At 41.2% G+C, this 21105-nt stretch overlaps 1 protein-coding gene across 4 annotated transcripts in view; it reads left to right on the top strand.

The window, feature by feature from the left end:
• Positions 1-21105, top strand: part of PRKDC (protein kinase, DNA-activated, catalytic subunit) — a 191833-nt gene that overhangs the window by 25887 nt on the left and 144841 nt on the right. For all 4 annotated transcript variants that reach the window (XM_025395192.1, XM_025395191.1, XM_025395189.1 and 1 more), the window contains exons 16-24: positions 91-243; positions 2302-2417; positions 3088-3247; positions 3926-4012; positions 5190-5309; positions 5724-5883; positions 15983-16089; positions 18376-18466; positions 20037-20200. In XM_025395192.1, coding sequence (XP_025250977.1) covers positions 91-243; positions 2302-2417; positions 3088-3247; positions 3926-4012; positions 5190-5309; positions 5724-5883; positions 15983-16089; positions 18376-18466; positions 20037-20200 — 1158 coding nt within the window. The remainder of the gene's footprint in view (positions 1-90; positions 244-2301; positions 2418-3087; positions 3248-3925; positions 4013-5189; positions 5310-5723; positions 5884-15982; positions 16090-18375; positions 18467-20036; positions 20201-21105) is intronic.

The raw sequence follows: 21105 nt of genomic DNA, 5'->3' as shown, positions 1-21105 counted from the left end.
ATGTGTCTTAATGTTTATAAAATACTCATACTAATACTTTTTTGCACAAGATTTTGAAGTTTATTGGTTTTTTTTTTTTTTTATTTAAAGGATTCTATTTTAGCAGATGAAGCATTTTTCTCTGTGAATTCCTCCAGTGAAAGTCTGAATCATTTACTTTATGATGAATTTGTAAAATCCGTTTTGAAGATTGTTGAGAAATTGGATCTTACACTACAAACACAGACTGTTGGGGAACAAGAGGTTAGAAATTTTTATTAGTAGTAATTTTTCATCATTTTTGTATCAACTGTCTTTGCATATAAATATTTAGGGGATAATAGCACATTTGTAGAGGAGGACTGGAGGAAATTTGGTTCTTCAGGATTATTATGTGCCATTGATGCATTTCTGTTGGATATAACCTATTGTATAGAAAATGTTATTACTAGATGGTTCAAAAAGTAATTTATGTATGTTAATTTTTTTTTTTTGTAAAAGTTATTTACTAGGCTCATTTGTTTCTTATTCCTTAGCAATAGTAAACAGTGACAGAAATCTTATGTAGAAATGACTTTGTGTAGGATAGGGAAACCTGGGGTTGCTCTTGTTTATAGTTAAGGAAACTTGTGGTACAAGGTGTTAAATGTGTTCCTGAGATAGAAGAGTATAGATAATAGGAAGAGAAATAAGAAAATGCCCTCCCTTTTTTTTGCACGTAATTTTCCTAGCCTGGATTAAAGATATGTCGTGGCTTAGGCCTGGTGCGGTGGCTCACACCTGTAATCCCAGCACTTTGGGAGGCTGAGGCAGGTGGATCACAAGGTCAGGAGATCGGGACCATCCTGGCTAACACGGTGAAGCCCTGTCTCTACTAAAAATACAAAAAATTAGGCAGGCATTGTGGCGGGCGCATGTAGTCCCATCTACTTGGGAGGCTGAGGCAGGAGAATGGCATGAACCCAGGAGGCGGAGCTTGCATTGAGCCGAGATCACGCTACTGCACTCCAGCCTGGGCGACAGAGACTGTCTCAAAAAAAAAAAAAAATTAGCCAGGTGTGGCGGCGGGTGCCCTAATCCCAGCTACTCAGGAGGCAGAGGCAGGAGAATGGCGTGAACCCCAGAGGCAGAGCTCGCAGTGAGCCGAGATGGTGCCACTGTGCTGCAGCCTAGGTGACAGAGCGAGACTCTGTCTCAGAAAAAAAAGGATAAGTCATGGCTTAAGGCCACCAGCCTGGAGCTGCCCTGCTCTTGTCTGAGGCATTGGTGGTAACTGGACTCCATGGTAATTAGGCTGACGAGAAAGAACTGAGATCCTGGGGAGGCATCTCACTTGCTTTCGACTGCAGTGATTGTTTCAGACTAGATTGTGCTGATTTGAGTTCACGCGTCAGTACCTCCACTGCAGTCCTGAGAAGTTAGACAAGAGGTAATGGGGAGAATGTGTAGAGGAAACATGAAGGGAAAATGGTACAAACCCGTGGTCACATCAGCTTTGTTGTACTTGCAGTATTCTCTTTTTCATGCTGAATGATAGGTAGTAACACTGATGTGTGCTTTATTGCTCTTGTGCTTTGCATATGTCTAAAATAATTTTATTTAAAAAAAAAACTTGCCCAAAGGGACTTCCTCGAACTGTGTCAGCTGACAGACTTGCATTTTAGAACACGTGTGTGTTCATTGCTATCTTCAGTGGCTTCCCTTTCTCCTCTGTTCCCTGCCCTTCCAGCTTGGTTCCAACAGATCAACAACCACCTGTTAGCACTTCCCAGATGTGTTTGATCTCCAGCCTCCTCCTCCCTTGTTGGTTTCTGCTGTCTATTTCTAGCTACTTGTGCAACATTTTAATTTGAATACACAGTTGTGTTTGGTAACACAAATTTGGTGACACAAACTTAGCATGTTTAAAACTGATCTTCATGCACTTCCAAAACACCATATTTTTCATTTATCTTTCTTAATACTGTTAATAATTTCTCTATTTCTCTGTTTCTTCACTTGAAATCTCTAGGTCACCTGTTAAAATTCTGTCTCTGTCGAGGCATTATTGCTAGCTCCCTCAAGAAGTGCTGCCCACCGTTGGCATTTTTCTATTTGTCCCATTCTCTCATCACTTCCCGAGAGTCCTTTTGGTTAACGCTTTCTGCAAGTCCTGCACTTCTTATCAGACCATAGCTCTTGAGCACCCATCTTGGTCTTTCTTGCTGTTGCATTCTTTCTTCATAGCATCAGGCCTTGACCATGAAGTCAGTTGGAAAGTTATTTGTTGAGTGATTCGTGATTGAATGGTACAATGTTTCTTTGCTACAATTACTCTTTAAGAACGGAGATGAGGCTCCTGGTGTTTGGATGATCCCGACTTCAGATCCAGCGGCTAACTTGCATCCAGCTAAACCTAAAGATTTTTCGGCTTTCATTAACCTGGTGGAATTTTGCAGGTATTTTGTAAAATTCTAATTATTTAAGAATGAAAATGATTGTTACTTATTGGCTGTAATATAGGAAATCCCTTATGTAGATACAAGAAATGAAATAATAGGCCGGGCGCAATGGCTCACGCCTATAATCCCAGCACTTTGGGAGGCCGAGGTGGGCGGATCACGAGGTCAGGAGATCGAGACCATCCGGTTTCACCTGCTAACACAGTGAAACCCGGTCTCTACTAAAAATATAAAAAATTAGCTGGGCATAGTGGTGGGCATCTGTAGTCCCAGCTACTTGGGAGGCTGAGGCAGGAGAATGGCGTGAACCTGGGAGGCAGAGCTTGCAGTGAGCCGAGATTGCGCCACAGCACTCTAGCCTGGGCAACAGAGCGAGACTCCATCTCAAAAAAAAAAAAGAAAAAAAGAAATAATAAAAGACAAACTTTATAGTCGATTATATAGATCTTTAAAAATGTATGTAAGTGTCCTAGCTTACAGTTTTCATTATTTTTTATGTTTAAAAGATCCTCAGGTAGAGAAAAATGGATTATAGATATAACTAAACATTTTAGGATACCTGAAAATGTTATGCAATGGAATTGTAGCTTAGTTATTTGTGTCCCTTATAATTTTAAGATCAGTATGATAAAAATTTCTACCTTCGATTTCTAATTTGTTTTTACAGAGAGATTCTCCCTGAGAAACAAGCAGAATTTTTTGAACCATGGGTGTACTCATTTTCATATGAATTAATTTTACAGTCTACAAGGTTGCCCCTCATCAGTGGTTTCTACAAATTGCTTTCTATTACAGTAAGAAATGCCAAGAAAATAAAATATTTCGAGGTGAGTCTTTTTTGCAGGACGTTGAATCTTGCATTTTTTTAGGTTATGAGTTTATATAAATGTATCATAAAATATGTGATTGTGGCCTATGCAGTTTTAAAGTCTACTAATTTTATTATATGTGTTTTAAAAAATTGATATGTGAGTGGCTGGCAGTTGGATAGCACTCTAAAAAGCTAGCAGCATTTTTTGCCCTGATGCTCAAGCACCTGGCTAATTATGTAAGATTAACAAGGCCTTTCAAAGTGTGGTCCCAGGACCAGCAGCCTTGAGCATTGCTTCCTGCATCAGAAACCCTGGGGGCAGGGCTCTGCCACCTGTGCTAGGAGCTACCAGGTGATTCTGGCACCTAGTGAAGTTTGAGAACAACTGGATTAGCATTCTGGACGCTTCAGTCAGTCACGTGATGAGCCCACCTGGGAATTACAGGGTGAGATGAGAAAGAGGCAATGGACTTAGTTGTGTCCATGCCTTCTCACTAGCCGCCACCTTCCCTCCTCTTGTTCTGACTGGCCTGTGCCTTGAAATGTCTGCAGAGTTGATTTTCTCTCCTGTCTTCATTGGATGTTGGTAACTTGAAATGGATTCACCCCTCTGAAGACAGGCTGGGAACCACTGGATTAGGATACAGTCTCCTGATTCTTGTTCAGTGTACTAACTTGCTGTTTTATTTGACAGGGAGTTAGTCCAAAGAGTCTGAAACACTCTCCTGAAGACCCAGAAAAGCATTCTTGCTTTGCTTTATTTGTGAAATTTGGCAAAGAGGTAATTTTTAAATGATTTATTTTAGTGTTATCATGAACTATTTTTAAATGAATGTTTATTGAAAAAATCCTAGTGATCATAAATAATTATTTTAAGAATTGGGGCTGGGTGTGGTGGCTCATGCCCTAATCCCAGCACTTTGGGAGGCCGAGGTGGGCGGATCACAAGGTCAGGAGTTTGAGACTAGCCTGACCAACGTAATGAAACCACGTCTCTACTAAAAATACAAAAATTAGTCTGGCGTGGTGGTGCACGCCTGTAATCCCAGCTCCTCAGGAGGCTGAGGCAGGAGAACCACTTGAACCCCGGAGGCAGAGGTTGCAGTGACCTGAGATTGTGCCACTGTGCTCCAGCCTGGGTGACACAGTGAGACTCTGTCTCAAAAAAAAAAAGAATTGTGTCGGGTCAGGAGGCTGGGGGAGGAGAATCGCTTGAACCTGGGAGATGGAGGTTGCAGTGAGCCAAGATAGTGCCACTGCACTCCAGCCTGGGAAACAGAGCGAGACTGTGTCTTAAATAAATAAATAAATAAAAATAAAAACAAAAGTGTGTTTGCTAAATCTAGAGTGGGAGTGAGGTCCTAAAAAAACTAGTAGAGGAAGTTATTGTGCTTCAGAAGTCCCTCATTCAGGCATGGTGGCTCAAACCTTTAATCCTAGCACTTTGGGAGGCCAAGGTGGGTGGATCACTTGAGGGCAGGAGTTCAAGACCAGCCTGGCCAACATGGTGAAATCCCATCTCTATTAAAAATACAAAAAATTAGCCAGATGTGGTGATGAGTGCCTTTAATTCCAGCTACTTGGGAGGCCGAGGCAGGAGAACCGCTTGAAGGATGGCAGAGGTTGCAGTGAGCCGAGTTGCACCACTGCACTCGCCTGGGTGACAGCACGACTCTATCTTACAAAAAAAAAAAGGCCCTCGAGCTCTCTTAGCGTAATTCAATTGAGTGATGACAACTCAAAATGAAATAGATTCTTGTTTTTCCATGTAGTAGGTATTAAGCATTTCAACAAATTAACTTTCCTGGAGGTTAGTGTGTAATTTGTAAGTGAATGTGGTCATGTCAATAAAGACTACATGCCCATTTTTGTATTTGAGAATAGGGCAAATACTTTTTAGTTGATTTTCAAATGTAGGCTCTATTCAGATATACATTATTGTCTTCTTTCTTGTTAAGGTGGCAGTTAAAATGAAGCAATACAAAGATGAACTTTTGGCCTCCTGTTTGACCTTTCTTCTGTCCCTGCCACATGACATCATCGAACTCGATATTAGAGCCTACATTCCTGCGCTGCAGGTAGGTGTTGTCTTGAACAGAGCCATCTGGGACTGTTGTGAGTCCCAGAGCACATGGAAACACCACACTCTTGCCAAGGCAGTCCCAGCAAGCGTTTCCTCACAGGCGTACCCGGGTCAGGGTCTGTTTCTGCCACTTACTGGCTTTGGGACTTAGACCCTTGGTGACTCTGAACTGCACTTGGAGGTCGATGTGAGAGTTAAACCTGTGTGTCTTGAAAGGCTGCGGTATACCACAGCCACAGAGACAGCTGCTTGCTTTCCTCCTAATTACCTGGACTGCACACTCCAGCAGTGTCGGGTGTCCAGCAATAAAAAGGTGTATTCATTAGAAACCACAATTACGTGGTGTTTTTTTTCCTTTAAATCTTTTATTTCTTGTGTTTTAGTTTAACTTGTTTGTGTTAACATACAGATGGCTTTCAAACTGGGCCTGAGCTATACCCCCTTGGCAGAAGTAGGCCTGAATGCTCTAGAAGAATGGTCAATTTATATCGACAGACATGTAATGCAGCCTTATTACAAAGACATTCTCCCCTGCCTGGATGGCTACCTGAAGACTTCAGCCTTGTCAGGTAAGGTTTAGAAGAATTACGATGTGTATTGTAATTAAAATGGAAATGGAATAACTATAATAGGTAGGACTGTATTTTTGCAACTTCTGAAATGTAAACCCAACGTGTTCAAAATATGTTTGATTGCTATTTTTGTAATTTCCCTAATTTCTCTGACTCTAATTGTGATAAATATAGTTGAGGTATTAAAAATATTTTTCATTTACTCCCTTATAGCTTACTAAGATTTATAAAATCTTCGAAGACAAGGACTGTCTTAAATACCTTTAAATTTTTATGGCTCCTAATACACTGCTTTGCAAAAAAATTTGTTGAATAAATCAGTGAGGAATTAAAAACTTCAGAAAATTCAATAGTGATTTTGTATTTTTACTTTCACTAGATTTTTATTGCTTTTTAAAACATAGCTGATGAAGCACACTAAGGGTAGCTAATTAAGAATTGGGGAAAAAGTGTCATCATAGAAAAAATAGGTTTGGGAAAAGAGTCAAAGGAAAAAATTATCTGTCCAGGTAAAAATATTACTAGTCAAGAAAAAAAGTAGGACTTAAGAGTTGGGATGGGGCACAGACTTACTTAAACTGGAGTGAAAAGAGACCTTGTCATCCGATGCAAGCAAACAGATTCCATTGGGAGAAAGACTGAAGTATTTGTAAGAATTTAAGCTTTACTATCTTCAAAGTAGAAGTCAAGTATTAATTTGTAAGGTTTTTTCCTTCATGAGGCCAAAAAAAGAAATACAGAAAAAAAATTGTGAGGTTTTACTTATGTAAATCGTTATTTTATTGTTAAATCTTACTGGCTTGGAAACATTAAGTAAAAGTTGTGTGACAGATTTCATGCACTGTGTCTGGTTTTTGTGACATCCGCAGTACATATGCAGAGTTCATGAAGAAAAGTCACAATTTTTTTTTACAGATTGTAATAACAAGTATGTTTTAGAGACCAAAATTACAAACTAGTTGATCTTTATAGCTTTTAAAATTCACATTTATGTAAGGAGTGCCATAATTTGAGTGTTCGTGACAAATACATCACTTAGTAAAATGAATGTATCCGATAGCATATATCTTTGTAGTATTTAATTTTCTTTTTTGAGTTCTGTTAATTAACTCATTGAAAAGATTTGTATTAGATTAATAAAGGAAGTTACTGTGATTGTTTTAAAGGATTTGCCTGGGCCGGGCGCGGTGGCTCAAGCCTGTAATCCCAGCACTTTGGGAGGCCTAGGCACTTTGGGAGGCCTAGACGGGCGGATCACGAGGTCAGGAGATTGAGACCATCCTGGCTAACACGGTGAAACCCTGTCTCTACTAAAATATACAAAAAAAAAACTAGCCGGGCAAGGTGGCGGTCGCCTGTAGTTCCAAAAAAAAAAAAAAAAAAAAAAAAAAAGGATTTGCCTGTTAAACATATACTCTATTTAGATTATTCGATCCTTGAGAAAAATAGAAAGTAAGCAACATTAGGTGACAAAACAAAATCTATCATGTTAGAGACGAAAATTAGTGTTTTAACAACTTTTTTTGATATATCAAACTTCCAGAACAGTTGCAGTAACAGTAAAAAGAACTCCATGAGTTCTCTCTGGATTCACCAGTTATTAAGATTTTGTACCATTTATGTTATCACATGTACTTTCTCTATTGTGTGTTTGTGCATGTTTTTACATTTACATGGGACATTTTTTTCGGAACTGTTTGTGAATACGCTGAAGGTGTCATAGATCTTGAAGACTTCATTGTATATTTCTTTTTTTAATTATTTATTTATTTATTTATTTATTTATTTATTTATTTATTTTTGAGACGGAGTCTCGCTCTGTCGCCCAGGCTGGAGTGCAGTGGCCGGATCTCGGCTCACTGCAAGCTCCGCCTCCCGGGTTTATGCCATTCTCCTGCCTCAGACTCCCGAGTAGCTGGGACTACAGGCGCCCGCCACCTCGCCCAGCTAGTTTTTTGTATTTTTTAGTAGAGACGGGGTTTCACCGTGTTAGCCACGATGGTCTCGATCTCCTGACCTCGTGATCCGCCCGTCTCAGCCTCCCAAAGTGCTGGGATTACAGGCTTGAGCCACCGCGCCCGGCCCATTGTATATTTCTTAAGAGTGAGAACATTTTTACATAACAACGGTATTATTATCAAAATCAGGAAAGATAACATGGATACATATTCTTCCAAGTAACAGTCAATAGGCACATTTTTCACTTGCCCTATTAATTTATTTTTTTAGCTGCATTTTTCCTGGTTTAGAATTCAGTGTAGGATCATGTGTTACTTTTAGTTGTAACTCTTTAGGCTTCTTTAATGTGGGATAGTTCTTCAACCTTTCTTAGTTCTTACGACTTGTCATTTTTGAAGACTTCAGGCCAGTTAGTTTGAACAGTGTCCTTCCATGTGGGTTTGTCTGATGTTTCCTCTTGGTGAGTTTTGGGCTATGCCTTTTTGACAGACCCTGGGTCTTCTTCAGGACCCTTGGTGCCTTTGCTGGTTGTTTCCACTCTAACCATTTGGTCAGTGTTTGCATCATCTTTTTGTGGTCATCGAGTTACTATTTTTCCCTCTTGTGAGTTAGTAATTTGAGGCATTCCACACTCCACTTCCTAAAGTGATCAGTCCTGAGGCCTTTAGGTGGTACAGAGGAAGGTAGATGCTGGGCAGGGGGAGGTCCCAGGTGCTCCCGAGGGTGTGAGGAGGTCATCCCCCAACGGGTGACCTGGCATGGGGTTTACCCAAGCCAGATGAGGCACCCACGTGTTGGGACAGCTGTCTGGGATGTCGGGGTGCACCCAGGAGGGTGATGGAGGTAGTAGTTTGGTTACACACAGGGGATTGAACAAATACATAAATTCATTGAGAGTAAGGGAAACTAGGTTTCTCATGTTGGAGTGAGCTACAAATACAGAAAGACAGGAAATTGGAATGGTCACTGTGGAGCTGCATTGGAAATGGGTATATCAGTGTGAACCTGTTGTCCTCCTCCTCCCTCTGCGTCTCCCCAGTTATATATGTGTGTTCACATATGGATGCATCTAAATAAATATGGAAATAGGACCAAGAGAGAGAGTGTGTGTGTGTTTGTGTGTTACATATACTCTGACCTCTGAAGGCACCTGCCTAGGAGTGTGGTACCTGAATAGTAACAGGCAAACTTGGCACCCAGGTCATGGCCTCCAAATCTCATTTTCTTTTTCTTTTTATTATTAATTTTTTGAGACAGAGTCTCACTCTGTTGCCCAGGCAGGAGTGCAGTGGCACGATCTTGGCTCACTAAAACCTCTGCCTGCTGGTTTCAACTGATCCTTCCACCTCAGCCTTCCAAGTAGTTGAGACTACAGTCATGCACCACCACGCCCAGCTAATTTTTGTATTTTTAGTAGAGTTGAGGTCTCACTGTGTTGACCAGACTGGTCTCGAGCTCCTGACCTCAAGTGATCTACCCACCTTGGCCTCCCAAAGTGCTGGGATTACAGGCATGAGCTACCATGCCCAGACCCACACCTCATTTTCCATTAATGGAACCAGGACTCCTTGGTTCCAACCTGGGGCCAGGAAAATATATTATGAACCCAGAATACTGTGTTTTATAGAACACCCAGAAAGTAAGGACCTGTTAAAAGCATGATGGGGAAATGTCACAGGCAAAATTAGTGATGATTTGAGCATCAAAATAAATGACTTTAGAAACATTATAACCCATGTAATCAAATAGGAAGCAGTGAGCATATACAGATATAAATAAGTAAAATGAGTGAGTTAAAGTTTCCTAGTGGTTTTTTGTTTGTTTGGTGTCTAATAAGTTCTTATAAACTTAGCTTAAAATAGCACCCAATGATTATTTCATAGATTTGTAGGACACAAGTCCAGATGGGCTCAGCTGGGTTCTCTGTTCAGTCATATGACTGAAATCAAGGTGTTGGCTAGGACAGGTTTGTTCACTCCCCATCGAGGTTGTTGGCAGGATTCAGTTCCATGTGATTGGAGAACCAAGGTTCCTGTCTCTTTGCTGACTGACGGCTGGAGCATGATTCTCAGTTCGTGGAGGCCTCTGAGTGTCCTCCTAGGTGGCCCCTACACCTTCACAGCCAGCATGGCACTTTTTGAAGTACCATGGTTTTAAAGTACCTCACCCAAACATGTACTAATGATTGAGAGTGAAAATAGTGGCTTTACAGCAGAGACACCTGGTAGAGCCCTTCTCAGCCCACTGACTAGCAGTAGGACTTGTGGGCCACACGTGCATCCTGATTTGGCTTGCTGAGGGGGAACTCAGTGCCGCTCTGGACCTGTCCTGTCAAAGACACATGGCCTGAATCTCCTTTTTCAGACAGCAAAGTCAGCATAAAGCTCAGAAAATTTTTCGGATAAGACAGTGAATCTTTGCTGTCTTGGCAGATTACATACAAAGAATGACTTCTTGGCCGGGCACAGTGGCTCATTCCTGTAATCCCATAACTTGGGTGGATCACCTGAGGTCAGGAGTTTGAGACCAGCCTGGCAAACATGGTGAAACCCTGTCTCTACTAAAAAGACAAAAAATTAGCCAGGCATGGTGGTGCACACCTGTAATCCCAGCTACTTGGGAGGCCGAGGCAGGAGAATCACTTGAACCTGGTAGGCGGAGGTTGCAGTGAGCTGAGATCGCTTCATTGCACTCCAGCCTGGGCGACAGAGTGAGATTTCATCTCAAAAAAGAAAGAAAAAAGAATGACTTCTCATGGTATAGGCAAAGGCCTTGATCAGTAAACCAAAGAACCAAACTTTTCAAGGTTAAGTCACCTTTGCTAAAAATTTAACTCATTTAATATTATCTTTTCAGGCTCAGATAGTCACTTTCTGAGATTTGTCCTGTGTTGTGTCCTTTCATATTCTGAAACCAATTGACACAACTTTCAAATACCGGTTCCCAGGGAGTCTGGGAGATCAGAACTATTCTCATAGAAATACTGAGATGTTATGCATGTTAACATAACCTCCAAATCAATTAATAAGTTTTTAAAACATTATTTCTGTTTCCAATATTGTAGCTGCTGCTAGTTCTAAACCACAAAACAAAGATTTATGGGGGTAAGTCCCAATTCTGGCAAAAGATCCAGACACGAAAAAGTCTGAGACTCACTGTTTTATGAGGAACTACCCTCCTTACTTAAAAATGAAAAGCAGGCTGGGTGCACTGGCTCACACCTGTAATCCCAGGTACCATTTTGACTGACCGAGGGATGAGGATCACTTAAGGCCAGGAGTTCGAGACCAGTCTGGGCAACATAAGGAGACCTTATCTTTACAAATTGTTTTTTTTTTTTTTTGAGACGAAGTATCGCTCTGTTACCCAGGCTGGAGTGCAGTGGCGCGATCTTGGCTCACTGCAACTTCCGCCTCCCCGGTTCAAGCAGTTCTCCTGCCTCAGCCTCCCAAGTGACTGGGATTACAGGTGTGCACCACTGTACCTGGCTAATTTCGTTACAAAAATTTTAAAAATTAGCTGGATGTGGTGGTGTATGCCTGTGGTTTCAGCTACTTGGGAGGCTGAGGTGGGAGGATTATTTGAGCCTGGGAGGTTGAGGCTGAAATGGGAGGATTGCTTGAAGCTGGGAGGTCAAGGCTGCGCTGAGTCATGATTGCACCACTGCACCATAGCTTGGTGACAGAGTGAGAGCCTTCTCAAGAAAGAAAAAAGAAAAATCAGACTGGGTGCTGTGGCTCACACCTGTAATCCAAGAAAAAAGAAAAATCAGACTGGGTGCAGTGGCTCACGCCTGTAATCCAAGCACTTTGGGAGGCTGAGGTGGGCAGATCACATGAGGTCAGGAGTTCGAGACCAGCCTGGCCAACATGGCAAAACCCTGGCTCTACTAAAAATAGAAAAATTATCTGGGTGTGGTGCACACTTGTAATCCCAGCTACTCGGGAGGCTGAGGCAGAATTGCTTGAACCTGGGAGGCGGAGGTTGCAGTGAGCGGAGATGGTGCCATTGCACTCCAGTCCAGGTGACAGAGCAAGACTCTGTCTCAAAAAAATAAAAATAAAAAAGCATGCATGCAATTGTATTTCTGTACTATTCTTCTAATATAGCCACACAACCACTTGTTAATTATATAACATACTAAACTCATGGTTCACCTAGAAAACTGGAGTGGGTAATTGAGAATAGCCTTACACACTAGCAGTATGTCAGACTCATGGAGCTCACAGATACCACTGTCTGCAGCCCCCCAAGAGACAGCATGTACATGCCTATTAGCATGACCCAAGGTTCCTACCTTCAATGGCCTATAAAAGCAAAAAGGAAAAGCACATAAACATAAAAATTGTGCCTTTTCATCAATATTTCAGTATTCTATTAATATTTTACTTAGAAATTATCAAAGTACCCAACCATCCAAAGTATCCATTAACTCAGTCAGTCCAAGGTTGCAAATTGCCTAAAGATAATAATCTTCCAGTTGGCATGCTACACAATATAATTACTGGGGAAATAAAAACTTTACCCAGGCCGGGCGCGGTGGCTCAAGCCTGTAATCCCCGCACTTTGGGAGGCCGAGGCAGGTGGATCACGAGGTCAGGAGATCGAGACCATCGTGGCTAACACGGTGAAACCCCGTCTCTACTAAAAAATACAAAAAACCAGCTGGGCGAGGTGGCGGGCGCCTGTAGTCCCAGCTACTCGGGAGACTGAGGCAGGAGAATGGCATAAACCCGGGAGGCGGAGCTTGCAGTGAGCTGAGATCCAGCCACTGCACTCCAGCCCGGGCGACAGAACGAGACTCCATCTCAAAAAAAAAAAAAAAAAGTTTACCCAGGTAATGATTCAATTTAGTTGGACATAAACTTATTACATTTTTCATAATCTTTTTTTTTTCCCCCCCCGAGATGGAGTCTTGCTTTGTTGCCCAGGCTGGAGTGCAGTGGTGCAATCTTGACTCACTGCAAGCTCCACCTCCCGGGTTCACGCTATTCTCCTACCTCAGGCTCCCGAGTAGCTAGAACTACAGGCGCCCACCTCCACGCCTGGCTATTTTTTTGTATTTTTAGTAGAGATGGGGGTTTCACCATGTTATCCAGGATAGTCTAGATCTCCTGACCTGGTGATCTGCCCCCCTCGGCCTCCCAAAGTGCTGGGATTACAGGCGTGAGCCACCGCACTCAGCCACATTTTTCATAATCTTAAAAGTTATATGTGACTGTTTCAGATGTTGAAAAAGTTCTGGAGATGGATGTGGTGATGGTTGCACAACACTGTGAATGTAATCAGTGCCACTCAAGTATATACCTAAAAATGGTTAAAAGAATACATTTCATGTTATGTATATTATACCACAGTTTTAAAAAATGTTATTGAGAAGTAATGTTAGCTTATTAGCCGGAATAACTATAGGGAAAACAAACACAAGTAGAATAAAGTGTATGTTCGTATTGTATTTAATACTGATAGATAAAATAGACTTATATAAACCAAAATATTAAACTTGTCTGTTTACCACAGATGTGCCTTAATTATGTGAATCTTCCTAAATGATCCCAAATTGTTTTCTGTGTGATTTTTAAAGTCTAGCACATTTAAAACACTATTAATTCAACTTCCTTATTTTTGGAGAATTTTAGGAATACTTGATTTACATATCTGTATAAATCAGAACAGAGATCCTTTAAGAGACTTTATAATCTAATTTATCAATACCCTCCAAATACTGGAGAACATTATACACAAAATTAGATATAGGTCTTTGTTGATTATAGACACATACTTGCAAAGACACATAGAGAGCTTAGTAAATAGTTTCAGTTCCACAACTTGAGCCAAAAACCAGGAGATACAGACATTGCCAAGACCAGCCAGCAGTGCTAGAGGAATTAAAGACACACACACAGAGTGTGGAGTGGTAAATCATGGGGCTGACAGCCTTTGGAGTTGAGAGCCAGGAACAGAGATTTACCCACATATTTATTGACAGCAAGCCAGTGATAAGCATTGTTTCTATAGATTATAGATTAACTGAAACAGGAAACAAAGGGATGGGCTACAACAAAAAGGATGGGCTGAAATAAAGGGTTGGGCTCTGGCTAGTTATTTGTAGCAGGAGCATGTCCTTAAGGCACAGATGGCTCATGCTGTTGTTCGTGGTTCAGGAACGCCTTAAGTGGTTTTCCGCCCTGGGTGGGTCAGGTGTTCCTTGCCCTCATTCCAATAAACCCACAACCTTCAGCGTGGACATCATGGCCATCATGAACATGTCACAGTGCTGTAGAGATTTTGTTTATGGCCAGTTTTGGGGCCAGTTTATGGCCAGATTTGGAGGCCTGTTCCCAAAAGACATAGAAAATGCTGAATTGTCCAGATATCAAAGATCTGTTTTTTCCAGTGAACTAAAAATTCTTAACTTATTGGAGCTCAAAAAAAAAAAAAAAAACCCCCACTAAAAACTAGATTCTCTTATCATCTGTGGCCCATCAGAGAGTAGAACTCTTTAACATCTACCCATAGAAGGTCACCAAACAGACCACACAATTATAGAAAGGAAAAGAACTAGCTAGAGAGACAGAGCAGAGGTAAGATCCCACTGCCAGGGATTCATTCTGGAACCAAGAGAAGACTTGCTGGGGTTAAACCACCGGGAGGTGCCCTCCCACGGTGCCGCTTACCTGGCTGTGTCAGTGAATGCACTGGACATCTCAGAACTGTTGGAAATGACTTTATAGTTGTAGAACTATGACTGCAGAGAGAAAATGAACATGTGTCAGAGTTTAATTCAGCAGTTAATAAAGGAAATAGTAAAATGGTACAACTTGGTCCCATAACCTGAGTCTAATCATGAGAAAATATTAGACAAATGCAAATGGAGAGACCATGTATAAAATTACTAACATGATTTTTTAAATGTCCAAATTATGAAATGCAAGGAAGTACTGAAGAACAGCTTCAGTCTAAAAGAGACTAAAGAGATAGGTCAACTAAGTGCAATATGCTGTCCTGAATTAAAAACATTGTTAGGTGAATGCTGAACTCTGAGTGGTGCTAAGGAGTGAATGTTGGTAATCTGGTTTGGATGGTTGTGTGGCAGTTGTTTGGGAGGCTGTCCTTGTGGAAAACACACATTGAAGCATTTGGGGCAGTGGGGTGTTGAGTCGGTCACTTACCCTCAGTGCTTCAGGAAAGAAATGATATACTCTCCATCCTCTGTAAGTTTATGATTGCTTGCTTAAAAAAAAAAGGAATTTATTATATGGGGTACTTTAACACTGTAAATATTCTTGTTCCTCATCAAGCTCACCATAATGGTTTTAGTATCCACTGACAATTCTTCTGAATCAGGTATTACTTTGATGGTTGCAAAATGGTGATTTTCTACCCCTATCATTTCTTTCATCCTAGTTGATGTTCTGCAAGAAACAATTTTCCCTGTTATTTATTTATCTGTATTAGTAAGATTTGTGGATTCTTATTTTTTCTTAATGTTTTGCCGTCATGATTGGTTTTGATGCTCACATCGTCCCAGATTTGGCCCGAGTGTGATGCGCGAGAGCCACTCCTGCGCCATGAGATGATTCACGCTCTTCTCGACCCTGGAGTCAGACACTTCCCAAGGAGCCATGTTCCGTTTGTCAGACACTGATGTTTAAAAGCAACCAACATTTTTTTTTTTTTTTTTTTTTTGAGACGGAGTCTTGCTCTGCCCAGGCTGGAGTGCAGTGGCCGGATCTCAGCTCACTGCAAGCTCCGCCTCCCGGGTTCAGGCCATTCTCCTGCCTCAGCCTCCCGAGTAGCTGGGACTACAGGCGCCAGCCACCTCGCCCGGCTACTTTTATTTTTTATTTTTTTTAGTAGAGACGGGGTTTCACCGTGTTAGCCAGGATGGTCTTGATCTCCCGACCTCGTGATCCGCCCGTCTCGGCCTCCCAAAGTGCTGGGATTACAGGCTTGAGCCACCGCGCCCGGCCAAAAGCAACCAACATTTATATTTTTTGTTTTAGAAACTTAGTTTTGTTAAATCATAATTTAGGACTTTAATGTTTCTATTTGACAGTATAGTTTGTTGTCGCTAATGTGCATTAAATGAATGAATGAATGCTATTTTAAATTTATTTTTGTTTACTATTGATAGATGAGACCAAGAATAACTGGGAAGTGTCAGCTCTTTCTCGGGCTGCCCAGAAAGGATTTAATAAAGTGGTGTTAAAGCATCTGAAGAAGACAAAGAACCTTTCATCAGTAAGAAGTCCTTTGTATTTTCTGTACCTTACATAATGCAGAGATCAGATTCTAACACTTGTGAAAAGTAAAAATCTTCATTTAAAATGTTAGTTGTTTTTGTATGCAAAGTAGAGTACAATATAAAAATAATTTTAATATATTGGCCAGTCATGGTGGCGCACACCTGTAATCCCAGCACTTTAGGAGGCTGAGGTGGGTTATTGCTTGAGCTCAGCCTGGGCAACATAGCAAGACCCTGTCTCTACTAAAAAATACAAAAAATTAGCTGGGTGTACTGGTGCATGCCTGTGGTCCCAGCTACTTGGGAGGCTGAGGTGGGAGAATCACCTGTGCCTGGGAAGTTGAGGCTGTAGTGAGCAAGATCACACCACTGCACTCCAGCCTGGGCAATGGGAGTGGCCTGACTCAAAAAAAATTAATATATTTTTAGCAATGAAAATATAAACTCTATCACCTGTTTTTTAAATTTTTTTGGTCTTGTTTTTCTGTTCATCCCTGCCTTCAAATGTATTTAGTGGATAATAAAAGGTAAATTGGTTCATATTAAATAAGCAAGTCAGAATACTGATACCAGGGATATGTAAGACTTTCATTTATGCTTAGATCTTCAATATGTCATATTATCAGATTCAGTTTGTTCCAGTTTTCTTTTTTGTTGTTTTATGGCTTTTTGGTGATAATTCCTTGGGGCAGTTTACTCGAGTGAACCATATGATGTGATAGTAAAAAATGATGTAAATAGAGACAATTGAGTTAGAATAGGGAAAATAGCTATTTTGGAATTAAGTAAGAATTAAAATTTGAGAAACTTTTTTTTTTTTTTTTTTTTGAGATGGAGTCTCCCTCTGTCACCCAGGCTGGAGTGCAGTGGCACGATCTTGTCTCACAGCAAGCTCTGCCTCCTGTGTTCATGCCATTTTCCTGCCTCAGCCTCCTGAGTAGCTGGGACTATAGGCGCCCACCACCACCCCTGGCTAATTTTTTTTTTGTATTTTTTTAGTAGAGACAGGGTTTCACCATGTTAGCCAGGATGGTCTCGATCTCCTGACCTCGTGATCCACCCGCCTCAGCCTCCCAAAGTGCTGGGATTACAGGCGTGAGCCACCACGCCCGGTCTGAAAAACTTTTAACATCTAAAACTGATAATGCAAACTCTAGGGTCAGTTCTTCTCACCTCATTATTTTGGGCACCTTTTGTTTGAGAGACTAGAATGAAATAAGAAATGGCAGCATAGAAGTTTTTATAATTTTATGACACAGCAGAATAAAATAACTTGAATATATCTCTGGTTTTACAAATAAAATTTCTTTTATTCTTATCGATTTAATTTTTTTAGGGCAGGATCTCACGTCGTCACCCAGGCTGGAGTGCAGTGGTGTGATCTCAGCTCACTCTAGCTTCAACCTCCCAGGCTCAAGTGATCCTCCTGCCTCAGCCAGCTGAGTAGCTGGGACCACAGGCGTGTGCCACTATGCCCAGCTAATTTTTGTATTTTTTGTAGAGATGGGTTTTACATTGTTGCCCAGGCTGGTCTTGAACTCCGGGGCTCAAGCAATCCGCCCACCTCAGCCTCTCAAATGCTAAGATTACAGGCATGTGCCACTGTGCTTTGCCAAAATTTTTGTACAGATACACAATGCCTATTCCTTAGCACTACGGTTCTCTTAACTGTGACCCCTGGGGGATCCAGGGTGCAAGGCCAAAGCTATTTTTACTCTGTTAATTTGCACCATGATATTATGATGGAGAAAACTGTTGATTCTCTAGCATTGACTCTGGGCACAGATTTTTAAAAATACTCTGTGTGTGAGGCAAGAGGTGCACATGAAGCAGGCCTGCGTAGAGAAGTGTGACAGTTACCTGGAGAAAAAGCACTGTGTAGCTGAAGTAGCCACTGCTTTGTGGACACAATTTTTATTAAAATGACAACTGAAAGGCACACTGAGATGGCCACTTTGCCCAGAGTTTTCGTTTGTTTGGAAAATATAGTTACTTTTTATAACATGTAATGGGTTTAGTAATTTTAATTAAATAACTATTTACATAGTTTCTGAGTTTCAATTTCTAATGTCATTAATACTGATAAACAGGACCTACATAAAGCAGAGCTCTTTGGGGGTCCTTGGTATTTCTTAAGAGTGGAAAGGATCCTGCCAAAATGTTTGGAACTGCTGGTCTAGGAAATGGACATCCAAGTGGGTGGCAAAGAGTGTTTTCATATGTCTTCTGTTTAATTTTTAACCCATTTGTAATCACATATATACAATTGTTCAAATTTATAGAATGAAGCAATATCCTTAGAAGAAATAAGAATTAGAGTAGTACAAATGCTTGGATCTCTAGGAGGACAAATAAACAAAAATCTTCTGACAGGTAAACTTCTTTTAAAATAAATAACCTCTGTAGATGTATTTGTGCTTTTATTTGGATGTATCCAGGTCATAATATATTCTGAATATTTACTCCTATATGTGATTTATATATTTTAAGTAAGATTATAAAGAATAATATCTTGCCTAATGAAATTGTTTGACTGTATCCATAAAATTGGAATAACTCAGTATACCAGTAGAATAGATGTTCTAGCTTGACTCGTTAAGAATGTTATCCAGTTTGAAACAATGTAATTTGATACTCTTTTCCATGTGAGTGTCAGGAATTCCAAGTTAATCTCTTTGAGATCCAATATTGTTAATATTTTGATATTTTTAGAAATTTTTCCAAATGAGAATTACCATATTTGATTAGTAGGCTGCGTGTGGTGGCTCACGCTTATAATTCTAGCACTTTGGGAGGCTGAGGTGGGAAGATTGCCTGAGCCTCAGGAGTTTGAGACTAGCTTGGGCAACATCATGGCAAGAAGCTGTCTCTATTATTTCAATTTAACAGAATCCACTTTTTTTTTCTTTTCTTTTCTTTTTTTTTCTCGCTCTATTGCCCAAGCTGGAATGCAGTGGCATAATCTTGGCTCACAGCAATCTCCGCCTCCCAGGTTCAAGCGTTTCTCCTGCCTCAGGCTCCTGAATAGCTGGGATTACAGGCAGACGCCACCATGCCTGGCTGATGTTTTGTGGTTTTAGTAGAGATGGGGTTTCACCATGTTGGCCAGGCTGGTCTTGAACTCCTGACCTCAGGTGATCCCCAGCCTCTGCCTCCCAGAGTGCTGGGATTACTGGTGTGAGCCACCGTGTCCTACTGGGCCTGGTCAAAAGTCTACATTTTTGATTAGTAAAAATTCCCCTGTATTTTTACTTTTGAAATTTGGTGTTAATACTAGTGAGTTTTGGTTATTTAGGGAGGTAGAGCCTGTATTTGGGAAGTGTTTTAAAGAGGTTTTTTTTTTTTTTTTTTGAAGACGGAGTTTCGCTTTTGTTGCCCAGGCTGGAGTGCAATGACGCGATCTCGGCTTACCGCAGCCTCAGTCTCCCAGGTTCAAGGGATTCTCCTGCCTCAGCCTCCCTAGTAGCTGGGATTATAGGCATGTGCCACTACTCCCGGCTAATTTTGTATTTTTAGTAGAGACAGGGTTTCTCCATGTTGGTCAGGCTGGTCTCGAACTCCCGACCTCAGGTGATCTGCCTGCCTCGGTCTCCCAAAATACTGGGATTACAGGCATGAGCCACCACGCCAGGCCGAGATTTTTGTTTTTAAAGTAAAAATTTTGTTCATTGACTTTCTTCCACAGAATAAGTAACTGACTGAATTTGGATGTTAAACATTCGAGACTATTAGGCTTGTTTAAAAGTAATTTTGCTTTAAATTAAATCGAGTGATTTCTAATGTAATTACATATCTGAGGCAAAAGAATAGGGAAAGGTGAATGAAGTGCTTCACTTTAATAGAATGTAGAACTGGTGGCATTAGAAATGTTTTGATTTGTGAATAATTCTGACAGTAATAAAAAGAAAAAAATGTTTTGTTCTTTTTAAATCTTTTCTAACAGTCGCTTCCTCTGATGAGATGATGAAGAGCTATGTGGCCTGGGACAGAGAGAAGCGGCTGAGCTTTGCAGTGCCCTTTAGAGAGATGAAACCTGTCATTTTCCTGGACGTGTTCCTGCCTCGAGTCACAGAATTAGCGCTCACAGCCAGTGACAGACAAACTAAAGTACTTTTATTTTTTATTTCACCCATTATTTAGAGCCTATTGCTTTGAAAATACATACTGGTTAGGATATGGAAAACACATTTCAGCCATTCCAATATTAGTAATTTTGTATTTTCTGTAATACAGTAATTAGAAAACTACTTACTTATTAGAAGTCAATGTCATTGAGAAATGGAAGTTAAACATAAATCGTCTTAATAGATAATTGGGCTGGGTGTGGTGACTCATGCCTGTAATCCCAGCACTTTGGGAGGCCGAGGCAGGCAGATCACTTGAGGTCAGGAGTTTGAGAGCAGTCTGGCCAACATGGTAAAACCTGATCTTTACTAAAAATACAAAAATTGCCCGGGCGCGGTGGCTCACGCCTGTAATCCCAGCACTTTGGAAGGCCGAGGCGGGCGGATCACAAGGTCAGGAGATCGAGACCATGGTGAAACCCCGTCTCTACTAAAAATAGAAAAAATTAGTCGGGCGCAGTGGCGGGCGCCTGTAGTCCCAGCTACTCGGGAGGCTGAGGCCGGAGAATGGCGTGAACCCGGGAGGCGGAGCTTGCAGTGAGCCGAGATTGCGCCACTGCACTCCAGCCTGGGCGACAGAGCGAGACTCCGTCTCAAAAAAAAAAAAAAAATTAGGCGTGCTGGCGCGTGAGTGTAGTCTCAGCTACTCGGGAGGCTGAGGCAGGAGAATCGTTTGAACCTGGGAGGCAGTGGTTGCAGCGAGCCGAGATTACACCACTGGATTCCAGCCTGGGCGACAGAGTGAGACTCCATCTCAGAAAAAAAAAAAAAAATGCCTTTCAAAACGTTAATATACCAAAAGCTTTTCTTTATATAAAATGCAATATAAAGGGCATTTAGAGTGATATTTCGTCTCTGCTTGGTTATCCCCTTAACTCTGGGAGTTTA

The sequence above is a fragment of the Theropithecus gelada genome, chromosome 8 (assembly GCF_003255815.1).
Source record: "Theropithecus gelada isolate Dixy chromosome 8, Tgel_1.0, whole genome shotgun sequence".
In the NCBI taxonomy this organism is placed as follows: Eukaryota; Metazoa; Chordata; class Mammalia; order Primates; family Cercopithecidae; genus Theropithecus; species Theropithecus gelada.
The sequence above is the reverse complement of the archived record's forward strand: the minus strand, read 5'-3'. Positions and strand labels throughout refer to the sequence as shown.